At 45.2% G+C, this 24739-nt stretch overlaps 1 protein-coding gene and 1 long non-coding RNA gene across 4 annotated transcripts in view; one reads left to right on the top strand and one right to left on the bottom strand.

The window, feature by feature from the left end:
• The first annotated feature begins 33 nt into the window (after positions 1-33).
• Positions 34-24739, top strand: LOC145721985 (uncharacterized). Of its 2 annotated transcripts, none has more exons than XR_014146009.1 (3): positions 34-210; positions 3467-3569; positions 24663-24739. It is a non-coding gene; the product is annotated as an uncharacterized LOC145721985 (long non-coding RNA). The 2 variants fall into 2 exon arrangements; XR_014146008.1 differs by lacking the exon at positions 24663-24739 and adding an exon at positions 14321-14684.
• ARMH3 (armadillo like helical domain containing 3) overlaps positions 1610-24739 on the bottom strand; it is a 179152-nt gene continuing 156022 nt past the window's right edge. For both annotated transcript variants that reach the window (XM_081822820.1, XM_081822821.1), the window contains exons 25-26: positions 5530-5646; positions 1610-3304 (exon numbers count right to left, since the gene is read on the bottom strand). In XM_081822820.1, coding sequence (XP_081678946.1) covers positions 3212-3304; positions 5530-5646 — 210 coding nt within the window. In that variant the 3' untranslated portion in view covers positions 1610-3211. The remainder of the gene's footprint in view (positions 3305-5529; positions 5647-24739) is intronic.

Here is a 24739-nt window from a genome sequence, read left to right as displayed (position 1 = left end):
GCAGCTCGGGGGAGGAACCCGGTGAAAGGGTGAGCTGGGAAGTGCGGGGAGGGAGACTGGTTCTCCAGCAACACTACCCCCTAAACCTGAAGCCATGGGTCCTGGCGGTGGAGGAGGGAGCAGGGCCAGAAAAGACCCACTGTGAGGAAACCGTGCCCCCCCCACCCCAACTCTTAGGCACTCCTTCTCCCACCATCAGCACCAGCCAGGGTAAGTCTGTGTGTCCTGTTCAGGTCAGTCTCCATGTCAACCCCTATCTTCTCTATTGTTCTCCTCCCATGTACGGGTCTCTGTGGCTCCCCGCCAGTGCCCACCCTGCTAGGAGGGGGTTAGGGATGCAGAGCAAAGATCAGCCCAGCCTCTAACAGGCTCATCTCAGGCCAGTGGACTACAGTTTTCTCTTCTCTCAGAAAGACTCCAACTCTCAGCCACTGCAAGACCCGTCTCTGGGCTACATTCACTCTGATGGTACCTTCTTCCCTGATCTAATGACCCCCATTGGCCCACCAGGAAGAAAAGGAAAAGAGTGAACCAGGTGTTTTTCAAGACTTTATTCTTTTGTTCCTTTTTCCCTTTCAACTTTCCTGCCCTTCTGTCTTGTGACCTGCCCTGTCCTAGATTCCTTCTGTTTTCCAGAAGATTTGGGGAGTCACTGAATGGTGTGGGGGATCCAGGTGAGGATACAGAGTGGTAAGAAATGCTTTTGTTATGAGGCCCCCTTCCCCTGGATTAGCTCCTTTTCTGAAGCCAAGGGCTATCACTGAGCTGGGCTGCCTCCAGCTCTCCCAGGAATGGCTATTGAGTGACTGAGCCTACTTGTCTGACCTTCCCCAGGCTCTTCACTGGACTACTAGAACAAGAGCCCCCAACCCGCCAGAAGGAAGGCGGGGGGGGGAGGGGGGGGACAATGTCTGGTGGGTCTGGATGATGTGGTGGCAATGTCCCATGTGATCCTCTTGCCTGCCCAACTGCTCCTCTGGAGGAGTGACCTGCTGAGACTGAAAGCTTCAGCCAAAGTGACCCCAGCACATTTAATGTCTTCAATTGGATTTAATTTCCAAGCACTTGATTCAATTAACTCAGCAGGAATTGTGGTAGGAGTTCAGGCATGAGACAGGGACAAGCAGCTAAAAGGATTCTCTCTGGGAGCAATGCCCTGCTCCCGGCTCTCCCCTGGCTCTGGAGGGTTCTCCACAGACCTGGCATAGACATTGGGGCATGGACAGAGCATGGGCAGCCCCTTTAGGGGGTGAATTCTAGATGATGATGGGGTTCCTGTTCAGAGTTCTTAGAACAGATATATGTAAATGGGCCAAGAGATGGACTTTTACAATGGAGGGCAAGGAGTCCTTTGCCTCTGCTTCATGTCCTTGTTCATTTCATAGGAAAGGAGACCATAAGCAGCAAAGGCAAGGGAGGCTATACCTCTCTGAACCTAACTGGCTTCCACTAGGGCCAGGAGACTTAGGAGGAGAGTGAGGGTAGGCAGGGGTCCCCTAGGCAGACGGGACCAGCACCTGGGAGATTACCTTAACTCTGTCTTTGAGAAATGAGGTCAGAGTAACAGAGATGAAGAAAAGCAAACAAACAAAAGACACTAAAAAGACCGTACCATACAAATCAATTTTTAATAACTTCAACTTGCCACCAGCTTCCAGCTCCAGCTCCTCCGGGGTTTATAACTGTGGAGAACACTATATGCCCCAGGCTGAGCTACGCCATCTAGCGATCAGATGACTCAGCCCCTGATCTCTCAGAAATCTGCGTCTATGTACGGCAGCGTGCTGGTGGGTTCTCTGGAACTCGTGCATATCTGCTCCATGTTGGAGCCACAACTCCGGTTCCCAGGGAAGGCAAGTATCCTAAAGCGATTTGAAGCTAAGTAGGAATAGCAGTCAGGGAGGTCCCAGACCTGCTCTCACTGCTGGTTTCCTGCACTTACTCCCAGAGTCTTCTTGTGCTGCTTGTTCCCTGCCAGCCTAAGGGCTTTAGAAAGTGCTTTAGAAGGGGGGAATCTCAGAGCAGCTACTTTGAAAGCAGCCAAGGGGTAGGGAAAGCCTACAGTAGTCCAATGGAGGCTGTCCAGAGGAGGAATCATGGGCCAACTTCCCAAAGGCCAGAAGACTCGCCTGTGACCCCACCCTGAATATGGGCAGACAGAATGGCCTCTCCATGATGCTCACCTGGCCCCTTTCAGATGGAGGGCACCCTGCCCCCAGCAGGTTCTCTCCCTTCCAGGCACCAGACCACAGCAGGAACAGATTCCTCCCCAGAGGAAATTCTTAGGCAGGCTGGCTGTAAACAACAGCCGGGTGAGGGGGCGGAACAGTGGAGGGGAGCTCAGCAGAGGCAGGAGAGGCTCCCAGAGGAGAAGGTGATTGGGAAGGTGGGGAGGCTGCTGGAAAGGGAACCAGCAAAGTAGGCACCTGAGGGCTCCAGAAAACCTGTCAATGTTTATTTCACACACACACCCTAAAGACAGTTTAAACCAGACTGAAAATTAGAAGCTAACGTTGTGACCCTATAGTGCTGACCAATCAATGGGTTGGAAGGCAGGGGAAGCTAACAGGTACTCCTGGTGCCAAGAATCAAATCCAGAAATTGGTGGCCGGACAGCAGGGCATTGGGCAGATTCTAATCTCCAGTCTCCCAGATTTAGAAAGTAGAAAAAAGGTCCTCCATTCCTACCCTACCTTAAGCTGAGCTAAGGGTCCTAACGACTGGACAGAGTGCCTGCAGGGGCAGGGGACACAGATTTCAAGCCCAGCTCAGCCCCAGGCCCAAAGAAAGCAGAACTGGCTCCATCTACATTTGAGAGTCTGTTTTCAGAAGTCTTGGAGAACCACTGACTCTCAGGATGTTGGCATCATTCTAAGACTTCCCCCAACAGCCCCTGAAAATTAGTCAGCAGCCACAATTTGTAATCTCAATTGGAAATGTGAGGGGGTATCCAGGGAGCCCATACTGGAAGTCCCCATATTCTTGAAGGCTTCTCCCTGTGCCCACCCAAACCCTCCCCAAATAAGATTATCCCTGGTTTGCCCCTCCTGGCCCTGCTGTCCAAGCTCCACTGAAGCACGGCCTTCACCGAGAGAACTCGGTATCTGTGTTATTCTCCAACCTTGGGGACAGCCCCTCTCCCCTCAGTCCCCCTGCAGCCCAGGAGCCTCATGGGTAAGGGCAGTCAGCAGCTGCTCAGATATGCGTGGCCTCAGGAGATAGTGGAGAACTCCTTGAGCAGGACTTCCTGGCTGAGTGTGTGGAAGGCCAGGTTTCTCCGGACGTTGGTGCTAATGGATCGAACCTGGGAAAAGGTTGGGGAAGGTGAGAGGGCATAGGCAGAGAGAAAACAGAGGAGAGAGTTGGTTACACACAACAGAGGGCAGTGCCTGAGGGACAAAGCTAAGATGCAGTGCTACATGTTTCTGTCTTAGGAGATGAACCTTAACAGCTATCATTTCTGCAGGTAAATCAGCAAACAGTTACGTATAAGTGGAAGGAAAGAAGAGGGGCTGAGAGACAGAAACTTTAGTGGATGTGAGAAGAGCATCTGACCTGAAGAAGTAGAGGTAAGCACAGACAGGGAAGGAGGGTGAGCTCAGGCCTTTGTCTTTGCCTTGGCCATGCAGAGGGGGACTGGTCTGGTCAGTGGTCTGACAGAGGAGGAGAAAATGATGCCAGAGAATGCATTTCTGATCTTCTCACTCTATTTATCTACTTTCCTGGGCTGGAAAGAACACCTAGAGATGCAGCCCCTGTCTGGCATAGATGGCAGGAGTACGATCCAAGGAGGCCAATGACCAGAAGCGGGTCATACAGCTTGTGAGCCCCAGGCTTGGAAGCAGAACCCAGGTTTAACTCCCAGTCCAGCACTCTTTCCATACCACAAAGAAGCCCCCCTGCTTTAGAGAAAAGACTGGGGCATATCCCTGTGTGTGCCCACTGCTCCCCTCACGTGCTTTCTTCCCATAGACTGAGACCCTTGCAGGAAGGGTTGCCCATATCAGTGGGGAAAGGACCTGTGGAGAAGGAGTCAAAGGGCCAGACTTCCTACTCTGAGTGGGTTCTAGGAGGAATCTATCGCACTCTTGAAGGAGCATCGTTCACGGGAAACAGAAGTGAATGGTGTATGAGAGACAAAGTGGGGGAAAAAGGAGAAAAAGCATGCGTATCTACCCTGGGCCTCAAAGACCAGGGAGCTTTCCTCCAATTTCTGCTTAGCTGTGGGAAATGTAATGAAGTCATTAGGCAGGAGGCAGAGGAAAGGGCAGCATGGCAACCAGCAGGCAGCTCAAGGCCATTAGCTCCGAGTCAGACCAGACCCTCTTTGCTCCCTTGTGTCAGAGGTATAGCTATAAGAACTGAGTCAGGCGTGCCTAGTACCAAAGGGCCTGAGACAGAGCTCCCCTAACTCTCTCCTCCACAGTCTTTTCATCTCCAATGTCCTACTCTCTTTGTGAAATCTGCACCCCTAGTAAAACCCCCACATCAACTTAAAGACTTGCCATGCACCCCATAAAGATGCTCAAATCTGCTCTCTTTATATTAATGGCTTCCCCCTGTTCCCAACTCACTCACTTGCAGAGCAGATCTTCCTCACCCTGGGCAAGTCCAAAATCTCAGGCATCTCACGTCAGGGTCAGAGCTGGACTGTGTTTAGTACAAGACAGATAATCTACAACCCCGCACCTTCATCACGAACACGGCAGGGGAAGGAGGCGCGTTCTACCCCAGCAGCGGGAGGGCTGAGCTATGGGAAGGAGGTGTGGCGTGTCCTGGTCTCAGCCCCCAGCCACAATGTTCATTTACAACCAGGCGGGTGGAGTGGCAGGACTGAGACAGGCAGGTCTAGCTTTTCCCGAGAGCAGCTCTGAACACAGGGCACGACAGAGACCATCAACAGGGAGAGCCGGGTTCTGTGGCAGTGCTGACTGGGGGGTGGAGGAGGAGGCAGAGCAAATGCTCACTGGCTCCAGGTGGCCACGGGTGGGGGCTGCAGGCAGCTGAGTGATTGGAAAGGGGGGTGGGGATGGGGAGTGAAGACTGGAGAACTAGACTGGGAGGGCACTCAGACCAGAAGCCGGTTAGGAATTTAGGAAGAAGTGTTGCATAAGGAGGAGAAGAATCAATGATTCTCATTAGCTGCTTGGAGGACAGGATAAGGAGTAATGAGCCAGAGCTGCCATTGCGAACACACATCAAACCCCAGGCCCAGCTGGAGCTGTTCAAGGGCTGTCTCCATGGCTGCAGAAGAGAGATGGACGGGCAATGCTGCCTCAGAGAACCCTAACCCTCACCCTTGCCCGCCTGGCACCTGTACCCTGGGGAGTATCTTCTCTCACTGCCTGGTCCTGGGCTGCTTTGGAAGAGAAGTTCCACACCCAATCTCAGCAGACCCCTCAAGTCTTACTTCATCAGCCTTTGGCAAACTGTGGTTGTTCCCTAGATGCCCAGCTGCACAGTATAACCCACTGGCTGGGAAAGGGCCCTCAAGAGACATAGGCAGAGATGGAGGCAGGGCAGACTCACCAGCTCTTTGAAGAAGGCAGCTTCCTTGTGCTGCTCCGAGTAGCGCTCATGCTGGTCCAGGCCATCCTGCAGCTTCAGTGTGAGCGTGTCATAGTTGGCTCGTACTACCTCGAGCACCTGGGGAGGTCAAGGGCCAGGCAGGACTTAGGCCATTCAAAGCCTATGTCACTCGGGCCCCACGCCCCTCCTGCTGCCCTTGGGGGTTGGATTCAGTCTCTCCACAGACTATGCTCACTACTTATCACCCAGAAAAAAGTCTGGCCTCAGCAATTCCTGAAGTTTCTGGGACCATTTTTTTAAAAAAGATTTTATTTATTTATTTGACAGAGAGAGCGAGCAAGCACACAAGCAGGGGGAACAGCAGAGGGAGAGGGCGAAGCAGGTTTCCCTCTGAGCAGGGAGCCCGATGCGGGGCTCGATCCCAGGACCCTGGCATCATGACCTGAGCCAAAGGCAGAGGTTTAACCAACTGAGCCACCCAGGCGCCCTCTGGGACCATTTTCTAATCTCTTTTATTCCTGGCTTTTCCTGACCCATCCCTCCTGGCCACCAAGGCTGTTTACTCTGGCTATGGTAAAAGAGCACGAGAAGAAGTGACAGAACAGTGAGTGTCTGAGCTCAGCAGCATCCTGATACCATAAATGTGTTCTCAGCCATATCTTGCAGCTTTCTTTGGCCAGGTTGTCACAGTTGCTGAGTAAGACTTTGCCAATGTCTCCTTTTTCCCTTTCTGGGAACCACATTTCTTCAGTCCCGGGATGTTCCTCAGCACCATCTGCCACTTGTTTTCATCTCTCCATGCCAACTCAGTCTTCCCATCCATTGCCTGGATCGAACTTTTGGGCCTTCCAGCCTTGGGATGTAGGGGACACTTTCTTGACTAAGCTAGAGCTGACTGCAACTTTTGTTCTGATGAGGGGTCTCTCCCCTTTCTCTAACTTTCTATGGGGGGTGGATTCAGACCTCCACTGACTCCAGGAACCTTGGATCTCTGTGGTTCCAAAAGGAAGTTCTGATGTGACTTCAGTTGTTAAGACCATGAATTAAAGGCAAGGACACTTAGGGGGAAAGGCACTACATCAATATAGAAGTGAGCTGGGCAGAAAGGAGAGACCAGGAGAGGGAAAGACTGTTCACTGTGGTAATCTGGGTGCTAGCTATTTTGTAACTGGATCTGACTAGGGAGCGAAGTCTATGACGTCATGGAGAGTTCCCAGCTCAGTAAGGAACTTGGGAGGAATGAGTGAGGCTTAATTCTTTTTTTTTTTTTTTTAAAGATTTTATTTATTTATTTGCCAGAGGGAGAGAGAGAGAGAGAGCACGAGCAGGGGGAGTGGCAGGCAGAAGGAGAAGCAGGCTTGCCGCTGAGCAGGGAGCCCAATGCAGGACTCGATCCCAAGACCCTGGGATCATGACCTGAGCTGAAGGCAGACACTCAACCGACTGAGCCACTCAGGAGTCCCATTGTGAGGCTTAATTCTAACAGAAGGTAGGGGTGAAGAGAATAAGCTAGAGTCAGGACTGGTCAGAGGGATTGAAGATGGCCTCCTGAGGGGCACAAAGTACCTCTAGGCTGTTCTCACCAATTCAGTCTTGTGCCAGGACATACTTCTCTTGGTAGCAAACACTTCTGCCTACCAAGAATTTCTGAGGGGAGAGTAATGATGGTGAACACAGGGAGGGCTGTGTCCTCAAGTTTGGGGGGGGAAGGGACAGCTAGGGCAAAGATCTGGCCTAGGCTCCACGCTCAGTCTCCTTTCCTCCAGACACTCAGCTCCTGAAGGTCCCTCTGCCTATGTCCCACAGACCCTATTATCGGCTGGCTCCTTTGCTTCTAATTCCATTTGTCAGCTCTGTCAGCAGGAGGACCAGTACTCAGCAATGGCAGTCACCCACAAAGTAATCCAGCCCTTTCATGCATGTGGGCTGTGCTTGCAGCTGAAATATCTTTAGCCAAGGTCTTGGCCCAGAAGTGAATGTCTCAAACCTTGAAAAAAGCAAAATTCCTCCAAGATGGAACCGGCCCCGAGGAACCAGACAGAACAGAATAATACATGCATTCCCTAACCCTGAACTCTGGGCAGCCTTAGCAATGCCTATGACCCAGCATCCTGGGCTCAGTCTTCCCTAAGGGATATCAGGTTAAGACAAATACCATGCTAAAGCCAATTCTGAGAAGAAGGTGCAGCATGTCAAGAGATGCTACATCCTGGGGCGCCTGGGTGGCTCAGTTGTTACGCATCTGCCTTTGGCTCGGGTCGTGGTCCCGGGGTCCTGGGATCGAGCCCCCGCATCGGGCTCCCTGCTCAGCGGGAAGCCTGCTTCTCCCTCTCCTACTCCCCCTGCTTGTGTTCCCTCTCTTGCTGTGTCTCTCTTATCAAATAAATGGGTGGAATCTTTAAAAAAAAAAAAAAAAGGAGAGATGCTACATCCTGAGAGCCTCAGGCCTCAGGCCATGCTGCCCCGATCACCTGGGCGAGAATTTCTCCTCTTGCCACGGCCAAGTGGAAGGTCTAAGATCTCACTCAGAACAGGGATTTTTCATTTCCCAACAAATTTGGCTTTTGTCAGAAGAATTTAGTTCAGGGGCGCCTGGGTGGCTCAGTTGTTAAGCGTCTGCCTTCGGCTCAGGTCATGATCCCAGGGTCCTGGGATGGAGCCCCACATCGGACTCCCTGCTCGGCAGGAAGCCTGCTTCTCCCTCTCCCACTCCCCCTGCTTGTGTTCCCTCTCTCGCTGTGTCTCTCTCTGTCAAATAAATAAATAAAATCTTTAAAAAAAAAAAAAAGAAGAAGAAGAATTTAGTTCAGTTTCTTTAAGGGAGGTGAAAGCAGAGAAGGTCCTTGAGCTATCAGTTCCTTGGAAGGAAACCAGAGGCCTGGCTGGACTTAGTGCATGATCTTAGCTCTCCTCTTACCCAGGTCTTACTTCCTTTCTTCTTTTTTTCCCCACAGGTAAGCTGCCCTTCAGTTCACTCAGCCTCTTCCATCTCCCACCCTACTCACCTCTCTTAAATTCCCAGGGAACAAGATATTCTAAGTTCAGGTCTGGGCCCTAGCCCACTTGGGACTCTGGAGCAGTAGGGCTACCTTCCTATTCTAGGACTTTGCTTTCTGTAGCTTTAGACTCTAGGAACATAACCCATTTGGGCTTCACATTCCACACTGGCCTGGGACATGGCAAAGGGCAGTACTCAGGCAGAAGGCAATCTCCCAGAGTGCCTGTATCTTAGGTTTTACCACAATTTGCAGTCTCTGGCTTCTATCTCCCAAGTGCAAGCCCACCTTCTGTCATCAGGTTGTTGGGCTTATGGGCTTCCTAGAACCACCTCAGCTCAAGGCAGCTCCAAAAGCAGAAAAACATCAACAAGCCATAGGCTCTCTGAGGAGTCCTCACACCCCCACATATGGCCCTCAGTAGACAGAAGCCTGGATCCTGGCAAAGGACCTAATATTAAGAAAGAGAACTTAATTGGGAATCCCACTCTTTTTTTATTAACATATAATGTATGTGGGTACAGGTCTGTGATTCATCAGTCTTACAAATTCACAGCCCTCACCATAGCACATACCACTCTTACTACGGATCTCAGACAATTTACCTAATCTCTTTGAGCCCCAGCCTGTCTCTCTCTATAAAATGGATTTTCTTTTTTAGATTTTTATTTATTTATTTGAGAGAGAAAGAGAGAGCATGAGTGGGGTGAGGGGCAGAAGGAGAAGCAGGCTGAGCAGGGAGCCTGATACAGGACTTGATCCCGGGACTCCGGGATCATGACCTGAGCTGAAGGCAGACACTCAACCGACTCAGCCACTCAGGCATCCCTATAAAATGGAATTTGAAGTCACCTTCCTAAAAGGACATGGGAATAAACGTTTTGATTCCTGAAAGTAACATACAACTGATAAAAACATTATCATCCCAATGGCTACACAGCTACCTGGACAGCTCTGGGGACTCAAGAGGAACTGTCTTCACAGCCCAGAAGTACTTACCTATTTCAAACTAAGCCAAAGAACCTATGTGTATAAATAATTCTTCACCACAAAGGAACATCTTCTGGATTTAAGTGGAAGACACAAATGGCCTCAGTTTCAAAGATCATATGCCCTCTTCTTTGCCTTGAAATACTCTGCCTCAGGTGAGGGAAGAACAAACTGGGAATGGGGTAGGGACCTAAACCCCTCCTGAGGTCTCTAGGGAAGGGCCTGACATAGGCTTTAAGGTCAGAGAGACATAAATTTTGGTTCCATATCAACCACTAGTGAGCTCTGTAAACTTATACACATTACTTAATCTCTTTGAGCCTCAGTTTTCTTATCTGTAAAATGGGGATAACACCAACTATACTGTAAGCTTATAAAGCTGATATAAGGATGATACGAGATGGTGGTCCAATGTCTGGCACATAAGGAATAGTCAGTAAATGGTTACTAATTTTACAATGAAAAGTTCTTTCTGGTATCTCCAGATAGTTCTAACCATAAGCCAGGAGATAGGGCCTTGCACATCTTCATTCAGATTCTAGTAAAGAAGAAACCTAATTTCTCTATTCAATATGAAAGCAGGCTTCCATAATGACCCCACTATCCTGAGTGTAACTGGCAATGCATTAGCAAGAAGTCAAAGAGTGTCCAGTACCCACTGCTTAACAATCTTGGTGTAATGCAAGAGGATACAGGTTAAAGAAAAACTGCCCAGAGAGGCCAGTTTTGCATAATACAGGTTGTCAAGCTCCTGGCCATGTCAGGATCAGGAGGGAGAGAGATCCCAGGGCACAAAGTTTGTTTTGTTATTTAAAAAAAAAGTTAGTTCAAAATTGCTGAGGTTTCAGACACACACACCTTTCCCCAAGCACATACGATAGGCATTACCCACAGACTATTCAGTAGCCTGTGCCCCATTTTTTATTTTTTTTTTTTTTAGCAGAGCCTTTGAAATGAGAAGTAACTTCTAGCCTAAAAATAGCAGCGAAGGAGAATCACCAATGGAAAAGTTCCTGGCAAATGGCTATCCAATCTTGATGTCAGAGGTCTATGCCTTGTCCCTAAAAAATTGCTTAGTCTCAAATCTCTGATGTACTGAATTCCCAAAAGGAGAATTAGCAGACAAATAAGTAATAGGATGTGACATGACAGCAAACTTAGGTTCATTACCTTCTCAATCTGAACTGACATCTACAGTATAACCTATTTGGGGAGAGTATATAAGGCTGCCACCAGCCCACGTCCAGCCAGGGCAACATATACGGCTTTCCCTATTAGACAGGTGGCCAAACGAGGATGAAAGCACAAGATGACAATAGAGACTTCTTATAGAAGAGGAAATAAACATGGAATCTATCAAGATTGCAGTGGGATGTAATAGAAAGAGGCTACAGAGTTAGAGAAACCTGGGTTCATATCTTGGCAGCATCATCTAGCACTTATATGACCTTGACCTGTCTAAGCTTTAGTTTTTTTATCAGTAAAACAGTCATCATACAATTTTTTAATAATATTATGAAGATTAGAGATAATACATGAAATAAACAAAAATATAAATCATAAGATCTAGCCAACAGAAGGTGCCAATGAATGACGGCGAATGAGATTGAAACAAAAAGAGAACTGGAAATAGGAAATACTTGATGCATTTGAATAAGATGAATGAGGTGGTGAAATGGTGGCCAGGAAGGTCTGGAGCTCCCACTAATATATAAGGAGAGTGATATGGAAGGCAACCATACCTCTTTTTGCCAAAGTGTTACTATGGGGACAGAACCATAGAAACAATAGTTCTGGAAGGAACCTTTGAAATCACCTACCTAATCCATGGCTCTCATTTCACAGTTGAAGAAACAGATGTCCAGGAAGATTGTAAAGTACCCAAAAACACAAAGCTGGAATTAGACAAGAGAGTCTTCTGACTCCCAATCCAGTGCTCTTCCTATACTGGCAAGCTAGTTTAACCTGGGGCACATTCCTTAGTTTACAGGCTAAGCTTAATTTTTCAGAGAACAAACATTCAAGGAATTCAAACTCACTCCTAAGAAGTGGGAAGCATGATCTGTAGAGAGCTGGAAAGGTAATCTGGTGAAAGCCTGGTTTGATGCTTAAGTTTTCATTACTACCAGGTCCCTCAGGGCTCCAGGACTTGTCAGTTTCCACCAATAGCAGCTGAAGATCCTGCTCAGCCCTGCTGTAGTTGGTATCAACTACCACCAAAACTGTACAGACCACTCCAAACTCATTATCAGCAAAATCTAGTTTGGGTTGCTATTTTATTTTTATTATTTTTATTTTTATTTTAGAAAGAGAGAGAGAACCCAAGCATGAGGGGCAGAGGGAGAAGGAGAGAGACTCTCAAGCAGACTGCACTGAGCATGGAGCCCACACAGGGCTCACTCTCAGGACCCTGAGAATCATGATCTGAGCCGAAACTAAGAGTCGGACACTCAACCGACTGCACCACCCAGGCGCCCCTGGGTTACTATTTTAATTATTTAGTACTCATTTAGAAGCTTGAAGTACAAAGGTCTTTAATCTTTCATGGGCTTCTTTGGCTGCAGCCATCAGGTGGTCTCCAGGCTTGGGACTCGGGGTGTTAAAAAGATTCAATGAGGGGCAACTAGGTGGCTCAGTCGATTAAGCGTCTGCCTTTGGCTCAAGTCATGATTTCAGGGTCCTGGGATACAGTCCGCGTTGGGCTCCCTGCTCAGCCTCCCTGCTCAGCGGGGAGTCTGCTTCTCCCTCTCCTGGTCCCCCTCCCCCTACTCATGCTTGCTGTCTCTCAAATAAATAAATAAAATCTTTTTTTTCCCAATGATTTTTATTTATTTATTTGACAGAGAGAGAGACAGCGAGAGAGGGAACACAAGCAGAGGGAGTGGGAAAGAGAGAAGCAGGCTTCCCGCTGAGCAGGGAGCCCAATGTAGGGCTCGACCCCAGGACCCTGAGATCATGACCTGAGCCGAAGGCAGTCGCTTAACCAACTGAGCCACCCAGGCACCCCTAAATAAAATCTTAAAAAAAAAAAAAGATTCAATGAATACCTTCTACAATGTGACCCCTCCCCCTCTTTTTAAAGTAAGCTCTATGGCCAACACAGGGCTCAAACTCATGACTCCGAGATCAAGAGTCCCAGGATTCACCGACTGAGCCACCCAGGGGCCCCTAAATAAATTCTACAATGAATGCTCATACCTCAAGGCCAATTTTCCATTCTCTGAAAGAGACTGTAACTACTCCATTCCCACTTCCATGCGCTTCTGCTTTTACCCTGCCAAACCCCCCTATCATAGAAAAATTAATCTCCGGATGATTTGAAACAGAGTAATTGTAAGGAGGAAAGATGATAAAGGCTTTTTAGAGGATTTTCATGATAATCTCCATCTATCTCTCCCACTGGACTCTGGCTATTTGCTCTATTTCAGATGTTTATTCACTAGTTAGAGACTACGATTTTTTTGGCTCTATTTTTTTTTCCATAAGGTGGGAAAAGACAGCTTGAGAGATCAGGCTCTGAAACCACAAACAAGAACATCACCAGGCGTAACTCTGCATATTGCCTTTGCTTCTCTCTCTCAGGGTTTGAGAGAGCTGACCAAGTACTGCTTATTCTACGAGCTGATGACAGAGAAATAATGAAAGAATTTGGTCCATGGCAAGTTGTTGGGAAATGAAATTAATCCCTTGCAATGGTTCCACCTTTGGGACAAACCTATCCTGGTGCCCAGAGAACCAAAAAGATTGGACTAAAAAGGTTTGCTCTCCATGCCACCTGTCTAAACTGTTCATTGCTGTAGCATAATGTCCTATCTCTAAAGAAATAGTGCTGAGCAGAGTAGGCCTTCAACAACAGTCAGTGGCAAATGGATTGCTAGAGGGTAGAGGAGTGGCCAAGTAGCTGCAGGCAGTTTTTATGGTAAATGCAGACTGAGATCTTCCTCTCACTGTCCCTGGAAGAACACACTGAGTCAGCCAGGAAGTCTGAAAACATTTTCCTTCTACCCAGTACACTTCCTGAAACTCAAAGGAAGATACCCTTTCCTCTAAAAATGAGAATGACCTACTCAAGGCACTGCCTAGCTCCCTTCTCTGAATCTGTTATAGGGCTGAATTGCTCTGTAAATTCTGGCAAGAGACTGAAGAGAAATTGCAGGTCTGATCCTTCCTTTTTCTCTGAAAGGACCTAATCTGTGTAGCCACCCATCTTTCCTCTACTCTTCCCAAACCAGACCTTCCCCAGAACTGGTGATGTGTCTCCCAATGAGGAACAAGCTTCTCTTCTCCCAGAAGCAATAAAGGGCTGTCCCTAACCTTGCGATTTCACCAGTGTAAGGACAGCCTCTCAGTGGCAATCCCACAGGTAACTGGTGCGGCGCTGGACTGCATGGAAGCGGAATTCGGGTGATAAAGAAGCAAAAAGACAATTCCTCCTCCTCCCTAATCCACATTTATTCTTCCAAGTTCAGAACTAGCTGAACAAGAAGCACTGCAAAGATGTTCTCCAAGTAAAGACCTTGATGGATCACTACTGGGTCTAGCTGTACTTGGGCCCTGAAAAAGAGTTTCAACCAATAGCTACTAATTTTCAAAAGAACATAGTCAGAAGTATGGCTGTATTTCACTCTCATGTGGAATTTAAGAAACACAAGAAAAAAAACGATTAAAGGAAAAAAGAGAGACAAACCAAAAAACAGACTCCTCACTAGAGAGAACAAACTGGTGGTTGCTGGAGCAGAGGTGGGTCAGGGATGGGTGAGATAGAAGGGGATTAAGAGGACAATTATCTTTTTTTTTTTTTTAAGATTTTATTCATTTATTTGAGAGACGAGAGTGCGAGAGAGAGAGAAAGCAGGAGACGGGAGGGTCAAAGGGAGAAGCAGACTCCCCACTGAGTGGCGAGCCCAATGCGAGACTCGATCCTAGGACTCCAGGATCATGACCTGAGCTGAAGACAGATGCCCAACCGACTGAGCCACCCAGGTGCCCTAGAGGACATTTATCTTGATGAGCACTGAGTAATGCATGGAATTGTTGAATCACTACAGTGTACAACTGAAACTAAAATAACCCTGTATGTTAATTATACTGGAATTAAAAAAAAAAAAAAGGTACGGCTCTAGAGTCAGCCTGCCTGAACTCATCCTAGCTCCACCACTTACTAGCAGATTAGCCTGGGTGAGCCTGTTTCCTCATCTGTAAAATGAGGATTATAATAATGTTCTTCATAGAGAAGTGGTTGTGAGGATTAGATAAGGCAACAGATAAAAAGTGCCAATCATACTACTTGACACACAGAGTGCTTTACATTATTAGGATTCTCTTTCATTTTAATATAACTCCATGAATAACTGCTTTTTGGTTTTTTTATTTAAATTCAATTAATTAACATATAGTATATTTTTTTCTAACAATCTTTCACTTTTTTTTTTTTTTTTAAGATTTTATTTTATTTAAGAGAGCACAGCAGAGGGAAAAGCAGGCTCGAGCCTGACATGGGGCTCAATCCCAGGACCCTGGGCTCATGGCCCGAGCCGAAGGCAGACGTTCAACTGACTGAGCCACCCAGGCGCCCCATAACATATAGTATAATATTAGAAATAACTGCTTTTTGGAACCTGAAATTCCAAGCCTTGCCATAAATTAGCAAACTTTCCCCTCCCCCACTTTCTGGAACAGATGTATCTTCCATAGCCTTCCCAAAGAGGGATTTCCTGTGGAGGAAAGAATGTGTGTAGACAGGCAGAGTGGCAGGTCCTCTCCCGGAGAAACAAACACACTACTACCACTGATTTCCTTACTGACACTGTGTCACAGCTAGATTCTCAGCCCCCCGAAGGAAGAGACCCAGTGTTACATTATAGATTTTCCACAATGCCTAACAGAGTCCTAAGAAACAGTAAACATTCAACATGCTTGTGGACTAATTTAGTAACACTCAGGCCCAACCAAAAAGGAAAGGAATTTCTCATCAAGGTCACACAATAAGATTAGAGTTAGGCCATCACAGTACACCCAGCATTCTGATAGGCTTCTAAAGCCCTCAGAGCCAAGTCCTGCCTTTAAGGAGCTAACAAGCAAAATGGGGACTCAAGATAAACCACCTTGGAAGGACATACCCACAGATATAAGCACATACAGGGTGGAGCCAGCAGTGCTTAGTGTGGTTTGGAATCAGCTGCAAAACTGACCAGTGAATGAGTGGCCCGGCTGAAAGAGTGTCACACCTTTTAAAACAGGGAAAATTAACGAATCCAAGATCTCTTTTATCTTGTCCACCATCTCCTCCACTTTACATTACTGTGTCGGTTACTTCTGAGTGCAAAATTTTCCACCAGTGTAGTAGGGCCCCTGAGATGGCAGCCACCGGGAGGGCCATTAGCTCTGACAGGTCTGGGACTCTGGTACTGATAGCTTAGGCTCTGTCAGGTCCTATCACCTGAGGGGCAGACTGCTTAGGCTCAGCCCTGATACTGAAAAAAATAAGCCCTGCACAAAAGATGAGCAAAGGGTTAAAAAGGTGGGAAAGAATATTACTTTACTTCTCAAACACATAATCTATAGCTTCAATTTCTCAAATCAGGTTTGACCCATTCTAAAATGTCCTTTTGAGGTGTGTTCAATTTAGCAATGAATTTCAACTGCACAAATCCAGCTCAACTGTGCAGGGTACTCATTATAGATAACTGTCCAAAACAATCTAAGCAGATATACCTAGTGTTCTTTGAATAGCCAGGTTCAAAGTCTTGCTGAGCTATTTTTAGCACTTTGCACACTCTACCTAAACACATTTGCATCTCAGAAGATGAGGAGAAGAAACAATTAGGTTCAGGAGCTCCAAGGCTAACTAGTACCCAGAGAAGACTGTTTACTTCCTTCAGATACTGTCTGCTTAACCTTCTCTTAAACAGGGCAAAGCCTGTCCATTTAGACATGGCCTAAAAGGGACACAGTGATCAAGTACACAGTTAAAAGGACAAAATGTCAGCTAGGCAGGAGCTTCATGTTTCAGTTCTCCTTGTTGTTTTGAGATTTGAGGGTGAGCCTGCGTAAATGATCAATGTAAGGCTGGGACCTGGGCCCAAGAACAGAAGGGGAAAATGGGGAAAGGGAAGTGACATCTTTTAGTGGATTATCTTAAAAAGAATATTAAAATGCTCACTATATATATAGTTTCCATTATCTATTCAAGACTCCCTTCTACTGACTGAAAGAGGAAAAAAGAGAATGAAGTAAAATGGGACAATGTATGTGAATAGTTAATACAAGGAAAGGTTCTCTGAAAAGTGAGTGAAATTTAAAAAATTCAGCTAAGTAACTCCCGGTATATTGTAATATTTTAAAGTAGTTCACGACTTCCACTTTCACTCATGATGGAGTAATTGAGAACTGTGAAAGACATAACCCTCTTCAGACACTGGATAATAGGGAGTGCAGGACAGGTATCCCGAGAGAAAGAAAACATAAGATGAGCATGAAGGTCTTGCAGGGCTAAGGACACCCTGGAGTTTGGGGAGACAGAGGTGGCTAGAACTTGTGAGGCAGATTACCAGAGGAGGTGGTGAGGCAAAGAAAAGAGTTTCAGAAATTTGCATACTGTTCCCACTGCATCTGTCACTGATAATAAGGATTGCATGTATAGGGTAAAACTCAACCACATCAGACCAAAAAAGAGAATCTGTAAGCTCACACGGAACTGAGAGGTGTTTGAATTTTGACCAACCAGAATGAAAAGTACCCATGGTATACCTACGGCATTCCTAAAAGACCCCAGAATGGTCCCACCTTAGAAGTGTAACTAAACTAGCCCTAGAGTAAAGGCTACTCTAAACCTACCGAAACAAAGATTAAAAAGAAGTTTCATGGATGAATTTGGTCAAAAGGAACAAACTTCCAGTTATAAAATAAATAAGGACTGATCATGTAATGTACAATATGTTGACTATAGTTGACACTGCTGTATCGCCTGTTTGAAAGTTGTTAAGAATGAATCCTAAGAGTTCTCATCACAAGGAAAAAAACATTTTTGCCCTTTCTTTGGTATCTATATGAGCTGGATGTTGATTAAACTTACTGTGGTAAACATTTCATAATATACATAAGTCATGTCATTGTGCTGTACACCTTAAACTTTTAAGTGGTGTATGTCAATCATATCTCAATAAAACTGGGGGGAAAAAAGATCACAACAACAACAAAAAAGGAAGTTTCCAACGGACCATGCTATTCCAGAAAGAACTTACCTCCCTTCCTGAACAAAGTCCAACACTATTTAATAAAGACAACAAAATCTAGCACTCAACTACATAACATTCACAATGCCTAGTATCCAATAAAAAATTACCAGACATGTAAAAAACAGGAAAATGTGACTCATTACCAAAAGAAGCATTAGTCAAAAGAAAGAGACCCAGAAATGAGATACTGGAATTAAAAGCAAGGACATTTAAAGAGCTTTTATAGGGTAGCCTGGGTAGCTCAGTGGGTTAAGAGTCCGACTCTTGATTTTGGCTCAGGTCATGATCTCAGTTTTGAGACTGAGCCCCGTGTTGGGCTATGTGCTGAGCGTGGAGCCTACTTAAGATTCTCTCTCTCTGGGGTGCCTGGATGGCTCAGTGGGTGGGTCATCTGACTCTTGATTTCAGCTCAGGTCATGATCGGGTCCTGAGATTAAGTCCCAGGTCAGGCTCAGTGCTTAGCACAGAGTCTGCTTGTTCCTCTCCTTCCCCTCTGCCCCTCCCCCTGCTCCCTTGTGCACTTGTGCACACACTCTCTCTAAAATAAATAAAATCTTTAGGGGCGCCTGGGTGGCTCAGTCGTTAAGCATCTGCCTTCAGCTCAGGTCGTGATCCCAGGTCCTGGGATCGAGCCCCACGTCTGGCTCTCTGCTCCGCGGGAAGCCTGCTTCTCCCTCTCCCACTCCCCCTGCTTGCTGTGTTCCCGCTCTCGCTGTGTCTCTCTGTCAAATAAATAAATAAAATCTTAAAAAAAAAAAAATAAAATAAATAAAATCTTTAAAAAAAAGAAATTCTCTTCATCTCCCTCTGCCCCCCTCTAAAATAAAAAGAGCTATTATAAATTTGTTCAAGTATTTAAAAACATCCATAAATGTAATAAGGAACAAAATGGAAGATATAAAGCACAACATAATAAAACTGCTGAGAATTAGTGTCAGAGAGTATCAAAAGCAGCCAGAGGGGAAAGAATATATTATATAGAGAGGAAAAAAAGAGTAGAATTCACATTTCTTGTCATAAACTATATAAACAGAAAACAACAAAATACTATCTGTGCCCCCCAAAATTTACTGTTAAGCTAGAACTCTATATCCAGCAAACACATCTTTCAGAAATGAGGGCGAAATACAGATCTTTTCAAACAATCTGAGAGAATATGTTGCCAAAAGTCCTACACTACAAGAGATGTTAAAAGAAGTCCTTCTGGCAGAAGGAAAGTTACATTATCTGGATCTATAAATAGGAATGGACACTGGAATGGTAAATACATGGATAAATATAAAGTACTTTTACATAAATTTTAAAATGAGGAAAAAGGTAATTGACTCTTTAAAGCAAAAAATAAGAGCAATGTGGGCATTCCCATGTCTGTGTGCACTCCCTCATGTACCTATGTACACTATTAAATTTGGCTTTCTCCTGTTTAAGAAATAATAGTAATAATAGCAATGTATTTATAAAACCTGGAAGAAAATTTATAAAACCTAGAAGAAAAATGTATGACAACACTAGTACAAACGACAGGATGGAGCAAATAGAAATAAATGATTGCAAGGTTATTACATGTTACATGAAGTCATATAACATTATTTTGAAGGTACACTGTGGTAAGTTAAAGAGCAACCACTAAAAATAAGTGAAGAGGTACAGCTAAAAAGTCAGTAGTGGACATAAAATATACTAAAAGACATGCACTTAATCCAAAAGAAGGCAGAAAAGAAAAAAATGAATAAAGAACAGGTGAGAGAAAAAGGAAAAAAAAAAGGCAAGATGGCAGATTTTAACTCAGCCATATTGATAAATTAAATGTAACACTTCAATCAAAAGACAGAGACTGTCAGATTGAACATAAAATTAAGATCCAAAGGATCTTCTAAAGGAAATTCACCTAAAATATAAAGATACAGATTGAAAGTGAAAAGATGGAGAAAGATAGCCTTCTGAAGACACTAATTAAAGAAAATAGAATTGCTATAGTAATATCTGACAAAGGAGACTTCAAAACACGGAATACGGTGTGCCTGGGAGGCTCAGTCGTTAAGCGTCTGCCTTCGGCTCACGTCATGGTCCCAGGGTCCTGGGATAGAGCGCATCGGGCTCCCTGAAATTCAGGAAGCCTGCTTCTCCCTCTCCCACTCCCCCTGCTTGTGTTCCCTCTCTCACTATGTCTCTGTCAAATAAATAAATAAAATCTTTAACAAAAAAAAAAGAAATACTATCAGGAGTGAAGAGTGAAATTTCCACAATGATAAAAGGGTCCGTTCATTACAAAGATGATTATATATATATGTGTACCTAATAAGAGAGCTTCAAAATTCTGGATGAAGCAAAACTGACAGAACTGAAGGAAGAAATAAAAAAGTCTACTATTATAGTTGTAAGTTTTGATACTCATAACTGATAAAACAATTAAGACAGAAAATCAGTGAAGGGAGAAATTTAAACAACATTACTAACCAAACTGACCTAAAGGCATTTATAGAAAACTCTATTCAATAGGAGAGTACATATTCTTTTTTAAGGAGGGAACATATTCTTTTAAAATGCACACAGAAGGGGTGCCTGGGTGGCTCAGTCATTAGGCGTCTGCCTTCGGCTCAGGTCATGATCCCAGGGTCCTGGGATCGAGCCCCGCGTCAGGCTCCCTGCTCAGCGGGGAAGCCTGCTTCTCCCTCTCCCACTCCCCGCTGCTTGTGTTCCCTCTCTCGCTGTGTCTCTCTCTGTCAAATAAATAAATAAAATATTTTTAAAAAAATGCACACAGAACATTCACCAAGATAAATCATATACTAGACCATAAAACAAATCTCAGTAAATTTAAAAGGAATGAAATCAATCAATCATATTTTCTATCTACCAGGGAAAAAATAAGAAATTAATAACAGAAATTTATATGAAAAATCCCCCAAAATGGAAATGAAACAACACAGTTCTAAATATCACTAAAGAAATGAGAAAATACTGTGAAATGAATGAAAATGAAAACACAGCATACCAAAATCTATGGGGTGTTGCTAACACAGGGGAAATTTATAACATTAAATTTTTATATTAGAAAATAAAATCAGGGGCGCCTGGGTGGCTCAGTTGTTAAGCGTCTGCCTTCGGCTCAGGTCATGATCCCAGGGTCCTGGAATTGAGCCCCACGTTGGGCTCCCTGCTCAGCGGGAAGCCTGCTTCTCCCTCTCCCCACTCCCCCTGCTTGTCTTCCCTCTCTTGCTGTGTCTGTCAAATAAATAAAATCTTTTATAAAAAGAAAATAAGAAAATCAATTATCTAAGTTTCTTTTTTTTTTTAAGATTTTTTAAATTTATTTTTAAGGATTTTATTTATTTATTTGTCAGAAAGAGAGAGAGAGCACAAGCAGAGGGAGCTGCAGAGGGAGAAGGAGAAGCAGGCTCCCTGCTGAGCCCGATGCAGGGCTCGACCCCATGACCCTGGGATCATGACCCCGGCCAAAGGCAGGTGCTTGCTTAACCAACTGAGCCACCCAGGCGCCCCAGGAAGGTTTTATCTTAGGTTTCTAAAGGGTCAGGTCGGGCTGCTGCAAGCATGTCACATACATCAGCTGAGGTCTACAGGAGAACACATAGGCAAAGGTCTAAGCAAGAAAGCAGTGATGCTGATTCTTATACTGTGAAGTCTTCATGGGCATGCATGAATTTTACATTTTTATAGCCCCTGGCTTGGCACACAGCAGATACTTCTGTACTTTTGCACTGAAAAAAAATGAATCTGGGGAACTTGAGGCGAGGGCATACATTCCCTGTCTTACTGCACTAACCAAAAACACTCAGAAGTAGAGAATTCTTAGACCAAGGAGATTCTTAGAGCTTCCTTAAGAGGTAAGAATTGGTTCTTTTTCAAAACACTTTAGCCCAAAGTGGCTGAAACAATGAAAACAAGCCAAAAGTCCAGGAACTAGAACAAATAACAACCTGGTAACAAAATCAGACTCTACTGAGTGAGCACCCCTCCCTCCACTGGTGTGCTTACAGTGACTTTCTATCCAAGATAACCTGAATCTCTCTCCAGGGCACAGTCATCCAATATAATTGTTTGGAATCTAGGATCCAAAAGGTAGACACAAATCTCTAAGGATTAAAAAAAATTAAAAAAAAAAAAGATGATGCCTTTTAAAAGGTAACTGTTTCCTCTATACAGCCATCCTGCATATGATACGTAGACATCCCCCCTCCCCTTTTTTTCCCTCTATTTTCATCTTGTATACTTCAGGACTAAACTCAATTTCAGAACCAATGGAAGTTGGCCAATTCTCCCAGTCCATTCATGTCTTTCAAGCCTGCTACTAAAGGGCTTTCCACTGCCCTGAGATTTATTGATCTGACAGACTGGCTCTGCCCTTCAGTAACGTGGATCAGATAATGAACCTCACAGTGGGTGATTAGTGAGAGGCCATCAGCTGGTTAAAGGAGTGGTGACAGTGACTCTCTTTAATTTCCCTGGGCAGTTGCCCCACCTCTCTGACTTTATTTGGCTGATGCCCTAGGTAGCCCTTGTGAAGCTTTTCTTTGCACTAATTACAGATCCAACGTGTCCAGGCCCTTACCCTCCACAAGCAAGGCATGCAATCACACTAAGAGGCAGCCAAGATAATGGGGGTGGGGGAATCATGACACAAATATCCATCAGGCCTTCTCCTTCTCTGTGGCTTATTGTAGGCAGGACACTTCTCCCAGCTCAAACCAAGAAGCGGGTGTCTCTGTCCTCCCCACCTGAGGTTTCTTTGTTTGGAAACATCACATCTCAGGGAGGGAGAGAGAAAACACTGTCTCTAATCCTAGCTCACCAGCAATGTGACATGGGTCTCTGCCTCCCTGCCAGGCCTCACTTATCTATCCCTCCCTAAAAGAATTTTTTAACAGAAATCCCAGTTGGGGGCTACCCACAGTTTCCCTCTAGCTGAGTGGGTGATCTTTAAGACTGCAACTTCCTTTGCACAGTATCACTGTGAAAGGTCAAAGTGCTGTTATGGTATTTAGCAAAAACATTTCCAATTAGCACAGCCCATAACAGATAAAAGTTTGCATGGCAACATTTTTGGCCTCTGATGTTAGCACAGTGGCAAACCATCCTCTTTCTAGCACACCTTATAGAGTTTTGAACTACCTCCCGAGGAAGCGGTTGCAGTGGAAATAAAACAAAAGTTCCCAAAGATCTATTTGGAATGAAGGAGGTGGCTAAAAAACAAACTGAAGAGGGAAGTCCTACTTATACACTCTCATCTAATAATTGGAACAAAGGATCCTTCTTAGATTAAACCATGAAAGCAAGGGCTGCCGTCTCCTGTAACCTCTGGGAAAGCTGACAACTACTGGAATTCCTATAAGCTGCAACACTATTCCTCTGTGCACTGCCGATGACGCTTCACTGGCAATGAAGCCTGACGGAGGAAGACCAGAAGTTCATGTGATGCACAGTTCAAAATTCATAATTAATTAGACAAAATGCTGTCAGTGGCAGAGATGAATATTAAGCTGAGCTCTTCACCAGTGACCTCTGCATTCATCTAGCGTGGCTGTGGGACATTGATTTTGAGAGTCTTTGTTTTGTTGCTGTTGTTTCAGCAAAATGGAACTACTACTTTAAAAACAATTAAAATTCAGTGTGCCACCTTTTAGAGTTTGACCCACATAAATACATTATCTATTAAAATAAAATCTTTTTTTTTTTTTTTTAAGATTTTATTTGTTTGACAGAGAGAGACACAGCGAGAGAGGGAACACAAGCGGGGGAGTGGGAGAGGGAGAAGCAGGCTTCCCGCAGAGGAGGGAGCCCAATGCGGGGCTCAATCCCAGGACTCTGGGATCATGACCTGAGCTGAAGGCAGACGCTTAACGACTGAGCCACCCAGGTGCCCCTCTTTTTTTTTTTTTTTAAAACTCACCATGTTCCTTTGGTGTGTGGAAAAACTTTATTTCTCATAGTAACTTTGCAGACATGCTTGATGGAATAAAGAGACTCTTTCCTCATTTATAAAGTTATCATAATGTGCCAGGAGCCTCTACTTAGACATTTCTGCCTAACTGGCAGGCAAACTCCCCAAGCCCCTGTTCAGTACTTAACTTCCTCAACTGAATGGTCTCTTCCCAAACCAGGACCTTTTCCCCATCCCCCGGGAATAAGCCCTGTTATCTGTACCATTCCTGCTTCTCCTTCCACCTTCCTATCCCTGGCCTCCCTCTTCCTTTAGAATACCTGGCAAGCTCAGGTTGTCACACATGCCTCAGCCTGATGAAGTGGAAGAAGCTCAGACTTCAGTGTCAGACAGACCTACGATCATGTTATGGCTTTGCACTAGCAGCTGTAGGACCATGGGCAAACTACTTAGCCTCTTTAGCATCCTCATCTATAAAATGATAACTGCGGGGCGCCTGGGTGGCTCAGTCGGTTAAGCGTCTGCCTTTGGCTCAGGTCATGATCAGGCTCCCTGCTCGGCGGGAAGCCTGCTTCTCCCTCTCCCACTCCCCCTGCTTGTGTTCCCTCTCTCGCTGTCTCTCTCACTCTCTGTCAAAATAAATAAATAAAACCTTTAAAAAAAATGATAACTGCACCTACCCCAAACGGTTGATATATCGCTTAAGTAAATAACCTATGTCAAAGTGCCTAGATCAGTAACTATTAGTTGTTCCTTTCATCTATTAATGTCCTCTTAAAATCTAAGATATCAACTCTCCTTTCTTAGGCAGTGCAGCCCACCTCCTGGTCCATCCTAGCAGCACATCATCAGCCTACGCTCTTATGTGGACCTTCTCATGATGTCCTATATAACATAAAGTTGATTTCCAAGGTTAAACAGCTTGTAAGAAAATCCCTCTGCCTCTGTCTTTCCTGCTTTAGTGAACCCACTTAATGAACAACTCATACCAAACTTTTTTCTGCTAAACAGGTCAACTGAAAGAAAGCTGGAGTCTAAATGAAGGCAACAGAGAAGGTAGGGTCACACAGCCAATGCTGTGTCCCATG

The sequence above is a fragment of the Leptonychotes weddellii genome, chromosome 6 (genome assembly GCF_054177405.1).
Source record: "Leptonychotes weddellii isolate Sample4059 chromosome 6, ASM5417740v2, whole genome shotgun sequence".
In the NCBI taxonomy this organism is placed as follows: Eukaryota; Metazoa; Chordata; class Mammalia; order Carnivora; family Phocidae; genus Leptonychotes; species Leptonychotes weddellii.
Note: the sequence above shows the minus strand (reverse complement) of the source record. Positions and strands in the feature narration are given on the sequence as shown.